The sequence below is a fragment of the Octopus bimaculoides genome, chromosome 28 (genome assembly GCF_001194135.2).
Source record: "Octopus bimaculoides isolate UCB-OBI-ISO-001 chromosome 28, ASM119413v2, whole genome shotgun sequence".
In the NCBI taxonomy this organism is placed as follows: domain Eukaryota; kingdom Metazoa; phylum Mollusca; class Cephalopoda; order Octopoda; family Octopodidae; genus Octopus; species Octopus bimaculoides.
In genome coordinates this window covers 12,324,215-12,336,151 of record NC_069008.1, presented here as the reverse complement: position 1 = coordinate 12,336,151, position 11,937 = coordinate 12,324,215, and the positions used below count along the sequence as shown (strand labels likewise).

General features: G+C 36.9%; 1 protein-coding gene across 4 annotated transcripts in view; it reads left to right on the top strand.

Moving 5' to 3' along the window:
• The window catches only part of LOC106878562 (uncharacterized), an 18,228-nt gene extending 7,024 nt beyond the window's left edge, over window positions 1–11,204 (top strand). For 3 of the 4 annotated variants that reach the window (XR_008266932.1, XR_008266933.1, XR_008266936.1), the window contains exon 2: window positions 2,496–4,004. Coding sequence is in view for 1 of the 4 variants with exons in the window: in XM_052977315.1 (XP_052833275.1) it covers window positions 10,332–11,168 (837 nt within the window). In the remaining 3 variants the exon portion in view is untranslated. Of the gene's footprint in view, window positions 1–2,495; window positions 4,005–8,040 lie in introns of those variants that run through there. The other variant, XM_052977315.1, reaches the window with a different exon arrangement.
• The last annotated feature ends 733 nt before the right edge of the window (window positions 11,205–11,937 follow it).

The window sequence follows — 11,937 nt, the reverse complement described above, 5'->3', positions numbered from 1 at the left end:
TATATATATATATATATATATATATATATATATATATATGTAATGTTATATATATATATACAATATAGAGTTTATAGCTGAGACTCCAGCTAAGAAGATCTGAAGAAGGAATTGTAATTCTGAAATATCATCAGACTATAGATAACCAAATTACAATAGGTGTATAGTCCATTTTTTGTTTTATAGGGCATTGTTGTACCATTCTAAATTTTTTATTCTTTACAAACAATACACAATGCTTCAAGCAAACTACAATACTCTCCTATCACTATGAATATAATATAATATAATATAACATTAAAAAAATTCATTATAAAACCAAAATAGCCAACAATTTTCACAGGTGTTACATTCCCCCCCTCCCGCGATAGGTAAAAATCCACGAAGTAGAAACAGTACTGTGTTGTATATTTTTTAAAATTATTTTTATAATTTGTATATGTTTATTTTATTATGAATGCAAAACAACGCCACAGAGAAATCGATGTAAGCTTAAATAATAAACTGCGATAGGTGAACCGCGATATTGCAAGGGGTTACTGCATATGAAAAGGATGCATACTCAAAGCCGTGCATTTCAATGCATAAGACCACCTCGGGATGGACGCAGGATGGCCACCAGTAACACCTACCCAGATATGGCATCCATGTTCCTATTAAATTGAATTTTTTAATATTGCAGTCCCACAAAAGAAAGTGGCAACCATCAATTACATTGACATTGAGGTTGCAGATATAACAACAGCCATAGATGAGATGAGCTCAAGCTCAGCAACTGGTCCCAATCGCTTCCCAGCTATTCTCCTGAACTTATGTTAGCAGGCTTTAGTGAAACCACTTTAGATACTTTTCTAGAGTTTCCTTGCAAGTGGTAAACTTCCTAAGAACGAAAAGAAGGCATTATATGCCCTATCCACAAAGGCAGAGGCCAGAAACTACAGGCTGTTCTCTCTGACTTCACATATCAGTAAAGTCATGGAACGAATCATTAGAAAGAAACTGATAATTTCCTAGAAGAAAATTGCTTACTAAACAGCATGGCTCTCATCTAGGAAGAAGCTGCCTTCCAAAGCTCTTACAACACTATGAATGGGTTTTCAAACAGCTACTTGATCATGCAGATGTCAGTGTGATATATCTTGACTTCGCAAAGGTTTTTGATGAGTTAGATCGTGGCATGATATGTCAGAAGTAGTGAGTCCTTTGCATTGCTGGTAAACTGGGGGAGTGGCTGCATGGCTTCCTTAAAGACAGAAGTCAGGCAGCTGCACCCAGTGTTGCCCTTTCTGAGGATACTCAAATTCTAAGTGATGTCCCCTAGGGAACTGTCTTGGGGCCATTACTGTTTATAATAGCCCTCTTAGACATGTCCATGGTCATTTGGTTAGCCATTGTCACTAGCTATGCTGATGATACAAAATTATCACAGGCAATAAAAAATCCAGATGACATCACAAGCTTACAGCAAGACCTGAATGCAATATACAAGCGGGCTGAAGTAAACAATATGCAGTTTAATGCTGGAAAATTTCAAGCATTGCACTATCAACTCACAAGTACACTGCAGCCTGCATATACAGGACCTGAAGGCACCACAACCACAATCCCAGAGTCACAGGCAGTGAAAGATTTGGGGATCAGTATGTGCAATGATACATCATTTCATATGCATGTTACCAAGACAGCTGGAAAGTGCAGACAACTGGCAGGATGGATGCTAAGGTACTTCAAGACGAGACCAAGAGGTTATGCTGACCCTGTGGAGGACCTTTGTTCTCAGCCACCTGGACTACTGCTCTCAGCCGTAGTCACCACATAGTGCCAAACTAACAGCAGAGTTTGAAGCAGTCCAACATCACTACACTAAAAAGATGGCAACAGTGCAGCAGATGAGCTACGAGGAGAGGCTGAAAAAACTACGACTTCACTCAGGAGTTTTGCATGTGATAGCTGTGATAAAATGAAAGTAAACATTTCAAGACAAGGTTTGAAACAAAATGAAAGCAATGTGTGAGAATTAATACACATACAAAGAGAGTGAGTGTCAAAGATTACAGTAAATGTATAGGGGAAGATAGATTGATGGTGATAGAGTGGGAGAGTCGTCAATCTAAAAGTTGAGTTATTTTGCTGAGAAAATTATATATTTTCTATTATCATTTGTGAATGACATTGTCTGTGAGATGCAGAATTCAAAAATCAGATTCGTATTTAAGGATGCACCATTTCAGAATCCTTTTTTTTTTTTTAAGCTAAATACACATACATAACAACATTCACTTGCATTTGTTGAGTATATATATATATATATATATATATGTATATGTACATACACATATGCACATACATACATTCGTATACAAGGGGGTACTGTATTTAAGGGCATTGCGAAAAGGTAGAGCAGTTACCTTTACAGGGGAGATAGGACGACTGTTTAGAAGAAGATATGCAAAAATATCGTGATGGTATGAAATATATCTTTCTCTTTTTTGCAGATTTAACGCATGATGGCAGCTCCTACAGTGTATTTTGGTAAAATTGAAGCGCGAGCGGTCATGAAGTTCCTCTTTTTGCAAGGCAAAGGAGCAGCAGAAATCCATGGCGAGATGAAGAAAGTCTTGAAGGAGGGCTGCCCATCTTACTCCACAGTGAAAATCTGGGTGTCAAGGTTTCGGACTGGTCATTTTGAAGTCACAGATGAACCGAGGTCAGGACGGCCAACTTCTGCGACGACAGAGGACAAAGCGGACATTGTGCATTTCATGATTCTGAAGGACCGTTGGATTTCAGCTAAAGTCATAGCTGAGACACTGGGGATTTCCCGCGAAAGAGTTGGCCACATCATCCACAACATTCTGGACATGAGACAGCATTCTGCAAAATGGGTGCCAAATAGCAAAACTGAAGGACCTCTGGAAGAAGTGTGTGAATCTGAGAAGGGAATATGTTCAATAAAATCATAATTAACTGATCCTCCTGTATTTTGTTTTACGCAAAACCAGGAACTTTTCAGCACCCCCTTGTATATACATACATGCACACACACATAATGTATATACGCATTAAGGTTGTTGAATATGTAAGCAACAACCTGTGGTACAAAAGAGAAAGACCACTTAGAAACAGCATGCTGCACACCCTAAAAGTCTATAAAAATTCTAAACTAAGGTATTCTATTGATTATAAAATACTATAAAGTAGTAATTCTTTTTAATTAGTTTTATTAATCACAGGTTCCCTGATTGTCTCTTAAAGTATTTATTTACACAAAATGTGTGGAATCTGAATGTCTACAAAATTCTAAGATGTGCTGTTTATATTTTTATAGAATATACCATAAAATTTTAATTCATAGTCATTTCTCTAAAATCATCATCTATTTATAAATTCAGGGGAACGTAGCATATCGTTTTCTATGTGATCCCTTCTGTTTTGTATATAACTACACTTTGGTGCCTTACCCCTGATTTTGTTCCTCATACCACTCTTTAAAACACCATATTTTTAAATAACATTTTGTAGAAATAGATATTCATGGATGTAGAGTAGATATTATTCTTTTATCTGTTTCAGTCATTTGACCATGGCCATGCTGGAGCACCACCTTAAAGGGTGTTAGTCGAAGAAATCGACCCCTAGATTTATTCTTTGTAAGCCTAGTACTTATTCTATCAGTCTCTTTTGCCAAACTGCTTAGTTACGGGGGACATAAATATGCCAGCATCAGTTATCAAGTGATGGCAGGGCTGTGGCAAGGTAAGGACAGATTCCGGAGTACCGAGAAAATTGTGTATAAATATATCAAATTAAGAATTCTACGAGGTATAGTACAACGCAAAATACCAAACGGAACCTCACCTCTTATATCTCATCTTTCTTCCTCCTTTAACTTCTATGTGATATAATTCTTGGGAGAGAATACATTTGCGGCTGAAGATAGCTTTATACTGTCAATTATACACTGATGTAACAACTATAAAGCTTGAAACACGTGTACCGCAGAATCCTTTGTGTTTTTGTTTTTATTTTTGCAATTACAATTTATATATATATTTTAATATTTTGCACTAATGGGTATATGTCATTTAGGGAGTTGAAGTGTTGAGTAGAGCACTGGCACAGTTTGGGTGACTTGGTGTCATCCGCAATCGGGGTATATTTCAGTTGGATCTACTTCAGGAACTCCGCAGTGTTGGTTGAGATAATAATAATAATTTCTTAAGTAATGAGAAAATGGATTTGGTATTAATCTTTACTTTGTACTGTTCCTTATGAGTGTGACATCGTTGAACATGTGTTGCATCAATTTTGTAGTTTGGCTCTCATCAGGTACATCTATACATAAAGTCATGTCTTGCTAAAGATCCTGAGTTTTCGCTGTCGTGTTGTTATGTGCCCGTCTGGTTAGGGAATGAAACATTGCTACAGTTTTCAGTTACTATTATCTTTCTTCAATGAGAGTTGCAAACACTAGGGATGTACCTGATGAGACCCAGACTGCAAAATTAATGCAACATAACATGTTGAACAGAGTTCTGTGCATAAAGGACTGTAGCAGGATGGGTCGAAACGGTCGTTGTACAAAATTAAGATTTATAACAAATCCATCTTCTCATTATTTATCATCATCGTCATCATCATCGTTTAACGTCCGCTTTCCATGCTAGTATGGGTTGGACGATTTGACTGAGGACTGGTGAAACCAGATGGCAACACCAGGCTCCAGTATATATATATATGTACAATGAGCTTCTTTCAGTTTCCAGCTACCAAATCCACTCAAGGCTTTGGTTAGCCTGTGGCTATAGTAGAAGACACTTGTCCAAGGTGCTACACAGTGGGACTGAACCTGGAACCATGTGGTTGGGAAACAAGCTTCTTGCCACACAGCCTGTGCCTATATTATTGGTATTTTGATATTTCAAACATAAATCTTTAAAACTTATGTGAGAAATGTTAAAGTCACAGAAATTGATAACAAAGGTTATTAGAAATTCCTCCAAATATTTTTTTCTTAAATTTTACCAACTTCATCTTACTCTACACCCACAATAACCGTATCTCTGCAAAATTTAATGCAACAAAATGCATTCTTCCGGAAAGTTATGATAAAATAGTCTCGCATGGGGTACTAAATTGTAGTTATATCTCGTCGTCTGTGTGCAGCCACCTCTCTTTTGTCCTGGAGGTCATTGCTTGTGTGCATATTCAGCACCTTTACCGTATTCCTGTGTGTGTAAAGACCATAACTTCTATTATTGTTGCTGCCAGGAAGGTGAAGGTTGGCAACGAGTATAACAATGAATTCAGTGTACAGTTAGGAGTTCACCAAAGATCATTTCTCAGCCCCCTCTTGTTTATTTTAGTCATTCAGAGCTTAACAGAGAAATTCAAGACTGGCTACCCCTAGCTAATGACCTTGTTCTTATTAGCTGAAGCACTATCTGACGTAGAGAAGACATTTCAAATGTAGAAGCAAGGCCTGGAATCAAAGGGCGTTAGAGTTAATTTAGCAAAAACCAAAGTCCTAGTAAGTAGGGAGATGGACCTGTTCAATATGTCAGATGGGTGTTGGTAGAAATTCCATACGTTATATTCAGTGTAAGCTTTGAACACATAAGAGGTGTAGCAGTATCGAGGAGGTTAACAAAGAATAGTCTTTGTGTGTGGCACATGTGCGGGTGCAATAAGCACCAAAAATGTGCAGACAATAGACGCCCTCAAATGTTCAGGGGGATCATTAGAAGAAGTAGACAGTTTTCATTACCTAGGCAATCAAGTTAGCAGTGGTGGGTGAAATTCTGAAAGTGTAGTTGCCAGAATAGAAACAGGCTGGGCAAAGATCGGAGAGCTTCTACTTTTGTTGGTAACTAAGGACCTCTTCCTCAGAGTGAAAGGCAGATTGTATGATGCCTGTGTACATACAACTATGCTACATAGCAGTGAAATATAGGCTTTGATTACAGAAGACTTGTGAAGGCTTAAAAGAAATGAAGTTAGCATGCTCTGCTGGACGGGTAATGTCAGTGTGCCTGTATGACAGTATGTAAATGATTTAAGAGGAAAACTGGGTGTAAGTAGGCATCAGATGTGTGCAAGAGAGAAGACTACACTGGTCTGGTCATGTGATGTGCATGGATAAGGACAGCTGCATAAAGAAGTGCTGAGCTCTAACTGTGGAGGGTACCCAGGAAGACAGACAAAGTGGTGAGAAAAGATCTTTGGATGCTGAACCTCACTGATGAAATGACAAGGGACCAGAAGATGTGATTTGCTGTACTTGAGAAGCTAAGTAAAATCACTGTCATCCATACATACATGCTTGTCCATTACAGGTGCTGGTGCTACATAAGATGCACATGTGCTGGTGCTGTGTAAATGCACCCATGCTGGTGATACATGAAAAGCACCCAGCACATATTGTAAAGTGGTTGGCATTAGGAAGGGCATCAGGCCATAGAAACCATCCCACAATGGACAATTGGAGTCTGGAGAGGTCCTGTAAAAAATCCTACCTGTACCAGCATAGAAGACAACTTTCAAATGATGATGATTTAATGATTGAAACATTTAAAAGTTAATATGAAGTAAATAAGCTTTAAAGTGGAGAAGAGATATTAGTTAAAGGGCCATGTATAGGGTTAACAGGAAGTGGGGTTTTGGTATAGAGCTCCCTAAATATGAAACGTAAAACATGTGGAAGTTGGGTACAGTGCTTATTTGCATTGAAGGGTACAAAACGAAATTTCTGTGACATAAAACACAGAAATATTTTTTTAAATGGAAATTGAAGAACAAATGAAACAAACTAATTTTTCCTTTCTTTCCCATGAGGTATAGAGCTTCTGTTCCAAAATTCTGATTGCCAGGATTGGTAAACACAAATACAAAGCATTGTCATCATATTTAAAGTGAAATTAATTGAAATTTATATACATACATCCACGAAGGTTTAGTATTAAATAATGAGACTAATAATGCATAATTCATTTTACACAAAAATATATGAAAAATTGACAAAATAATAGCATTTAACTCTTTAGCATTCAGACTATTTTTTCAAAAGTAAGGCTTATTTATTCAAGACCCACCCTATGTCAGTGAAACTGAGTTCTAAAAGTACTGTGTCCCACCCACACTTAACAAAGAAACTTTTCATATGCTCTACCACAACAAACCAAACTACATCTCTGCATCTCTTCCTCACGTTTCCGTTTCATGCATTATGCTTACCTCTCATGCCTCAATCCTATCCTCTTGGCCCTGTGCCACTGTATCATTGCTCTCCACTAGCCCCAGACCTTTGTGTTCCTCCCACATGCCCTGTTTCACTGTATTATTGCTATCTGCTAGCCCCCGACCTGTGTGTTCCACCCACACGTAACAAGAAAGCTTTTCACTTTTTCTCTTTTTTGGTTGCCTTTTCTTTATTCATCAATGTTTATGTTTGATTGATCTGTCATAATAGTCATAAGATCTGTGAAAAACATCTTATTTTGATCATAAAGTAGCGTAATCAGGGTTAACCTTGGGCTAAATAGCAACTGTGAACCATCTAGGAGCTCTATGTAGCTGCACAACATAATAAAAATAGCAGCTACATTTCCCTCAAATTCATTTCATTCTTAAAAATTGAGATCTATATTGGACAATATAGTCCTAGATATATATAGTACTAATGAAAAAGATAGGAAATTCATGGATGGAATGTCTTTAATCATATTTACTCAGTCAAAGCTGACCTGGGACTAAATAACCATGTCAAGTTATATTTCTGGAGAGAGAAGGTTTTTGTCTACTATTTTGTAGTTTGATATACATATAATCTTAACACAATGTGAAGGTGTAGCTATAGTTAGCAAATATGTATGCTTCGCACAAAATTCTGCTATGTAAATTTTAGTAAATTAAAATGTTCAGTTGTTAAGGTAAATATTTGTTTCTGCAATTAATCTCTATAGAAATGTAAATTTTCTATTGTTGAATCTCTCTGTTTTAAGTAGTCTGTATATTTTAACTGGTGTTTCTTTATTATTTCAGAATATCAGATGACATTAGCATAGCAAAAGATGCATCATCAATTTATTATCCTTTATAGACTCTAGAACAGATATTTAAGCCTCTTTTAATAAATTCATGGTAGAATTCCTGTGAAATATTTGCTTTGAACTGAGACTGTTAGCAAAATTTCTGTGTTGTAATCTGGAGTGTGTACAAAATGAGTTTGTGTGCTAATTAAACGTGGATAAATTTTCATTTGAACTGTTAGATGAAGATAACGATGGATAGAAATACAGCAGATGAAAAATTTGGTAAGGAATAAACTTTGCAAACAAAAACAAAAAATATATAGAAATATTTTAATTTGAGAAGAAAAATATTGCAAAAATGTCAGAAACCTAAGGAACTGAGTTTTTCCTGAAGATATGTCTCAAGATACAAGAAAACCATATCAATGTGAATTCTGTAAAAATCATTCTCTAGAAATGATACCCTAACTAGACACAAACGTATTCATACGGGAGACAAGCCATATCGCTGTGATATCTGTGATAAACCATGCTCTCAGATTGATAACCTAACTATACACAAACGTATTCATACAGGAGAGAAGCCACATCACTATGATATTTGTGGTAAATCATTCTCTTTAACTCAACACAAACATATACATACTGGAAAGAAGCCATATCACTGTAACATTTGTGGTAAATCATTCATTCAAGGTCATAACTACACACAAACGAATTCATGCAGGAGAGAAACCATATCATTGTGATATGTGTGGTAAATCATTCACTAAAGGTACTGACTTAACTAGACACAAACGAATCCATACGGGAGAGAAGCCATATCACTAATATCTGTAGTAAATCATTCTGTGGAAATGATGAGTTAACTGCATACAAACGGATTGATACAGGAGAGAATCCATTTCAGTGTGATAACTGAGGTAAATCATTCTCTCAAAATACTTCCTTAACTTTTCACAAACGGATTGATACAGGAGAGAAGGCATATCGCTGTGATATCTGTGGTAAATCATTCTCTCAAAATATTCATTTAACAGTCCACAAACGCATTCATATTAGAGAGGAAGCATATCGGTATAACATCTGTGGTAAATTATGTTTTGAAAAAGTTTCATTAACAGTACACAAACGTATTCGCAATGGAGAGAAGCCATGTCAGTATGTTGGATCTTGCAGACATGAAGTGGATTCGATCCACCATAGCCAAATTTAAATTAATAGTTCAACTGAACTTTTCTCACGGTGGAACAATGGTTTTTCTCTGACAGCAGTTTTACATTCGCCAGATGCCTTTAGCTAGGCCCGATATAATGTCTTCACCACTTGACCCTTTCTAACCTCTTCTAATCCACCAAAAGCTAGAACAGAGATAACAAGACCACCAACTAAATCTATTGTTCTCAACGATATGTCTATCCTTCTGGATAGTTATAAAAGCAAGAACCCACAAGCAAAAGACAGTTCAGTCACTCAACGAGTTAGTCACTTCGGTGACAACTTAGGGAAAACGAAGTCTGACTGACCTGTTAGAACAACTATGGTATCTTACCAAAGAAGCAGTTGTTTCATCTCACACTCTCTCACTCTTACTAACTCTAATTCTGTTCTCTGACATCATTCTATCACTATCTGTGGCTTACTGCTGAGAGAACACAAACTATACATCTATCTTTACTTCGCATGCTCTCAGATCTTATAACCTGCCCGTCGAGGTAAGGTATTGTATAATGTAACGGTAAATAAATACTTTCTTAAAACTTCATGCATTGTTCATCTTCAACAATTTACAACAAAACCGTTTCACAAATCTTTATTCTTATAACTGATGACCCCGACGTTTCATATTACTGTTTTCTAATTAATATCACCTGTTACAAATGCATTATCTGTTGTAAATCATTCTCTGTAAGTAATAGCTTAAAAATACATAAACGTATTCATATAGGAGAGAAACCATATCAATGCAATACCTGTAGTAAATCATTCCCGGTAAGTTGAAGCTTAACAGTGCATAAACGTATTCATACAGGAGAGAGACCATATCAGTGCAATATCTATAGTAAATCATTCTCTGTAAGTTGCAGCTTAAAATCACATAAACGTATACATACAGGAGAGAAACCATATAAATGTGATATTTGTAGCAGACCATTTTCTCGACTTGGTAATTTAAGAGTACACAAGAGTACACAAACGTATTCACACAAATACACAAGACTCTCTGCATTCAATAAAACAGTGAACCGCAATGTGCTTGCAGTGTCAGTACTCGTACCAACATTTGCGCTGCTTGACTGGATGCTTGATGAGATCAGAGCCATTGATGTGAAAACCCGAAAAATACTAACAAGCACACATAATTTCCACATAAACAATGACATTGATCGCCTCTACCTAAAACGAAAACTTGGCAGTAGATGTTTAACATCGATCCAAAATGCCTTTGAATGTCGTATCATATCCCTTCGGCAACATCTTTTAACCACCAAGTGTCGAAGTGCATCCCTTGACCAAGTTTCCATACATGATTCTGTTAGCATCATAAGACTTAGAAGGCAGCTCCTTGAGCAACATTCCTTGTCTGATAACCTAGAATACATGCCCAACGAAGTCACACGATTCTACTGCAACGTATCATCAGATGAAAGGATGAGCCTTTATGAGCAGAAGACTATGCATGGATATGTTAATAGAAAGCTCCGAGATGATAGTAACATTGATCATCAAAGCAGTCTATCATGGACTAATAGCCAGATTACTACCTCCCACCTCGAAGAGTATGTGTTTGCAGTCCAGGGACAAGAAATATCAACCAAATACCTGATGCACAAAAGGGATAGAGATGCAGGAAAAGCAATCAAATGTGACAACAGATGCAGACTTCGTCGAGTTCACACTGAAGATATCACCCACATCATAAGCAGTTGTCCGAAAATGTCATCACTGTATTATCTACCGATGAGACTCTCAAGGACACTCTATAATGAAATCCATCGGAAGGAAAACCCCAAGGACAAAGAAATAAGAACCCGCAGTAAAAAGGGGTACTGGTGGAATGTCCCAGTGAAGACCTCAATAAAATGTAAGCACAACAAACCTGATATAATGATTTGGGATGGAGAAGAGAAACTGTAGAGTTGTGGAAATTAGCTCCCCAGCGGATGACCTGTTCACTATAGGTTTCTAAATAAACAGAAACATCTAATTTCATTGTAGGTTTCTAAATAAACAGAAATACCTAATAAAATCAACATGTATCCTCTTACTGTTTCTTTTGTCTCTTCATTGATTGTTTTTTAAAATTTGTTATATTGATATATTTGTCTGCATGTGTTTACTTCATGCGTAAATCAGTATTATGTATACCTGTCATGTAGCTGTGTACATCTGTAGTTAGTGGTTAAATGTGTATCATGGTAAATAGATGCCTTTTAAGTAAACAAATGAGTGAATCGATTCATAATTAAAAATAATTTATTCACTGGACTTAATTTGTCGTTGGTACACATAATTCTTCACTACATGCAAAATGTTGACAACTGCTACGAGTTGCTAGAAATAGAAACAGGGTACATCTGTGGAAATGATATGTCAGAAATTCATATATGTTTGTGTGTGTGTGTGTACGTAGTTCATCTGAGACAGTAGTCTACCGTGGAACTTCAAACATTGCTCTGGTCTCTGCTGTCGCCAAAACCTGTTGTGTCGTAGAGCTTCCTCGTTTGGCTGCTGGGGCCTTCTCTCCCATCTGTCTGTTGACAACCGGTATTTATAATAATAGTGGCAGCTAGAAGGACAGACATACTGCAGCAGAGTTTGTACCTAAATAGGTCAGCTCCTGTCCATTTGAACTTCGCCTGACATGGCTGAGGTCGTAGGTCAAAGGAAGATGACCAAATCACTT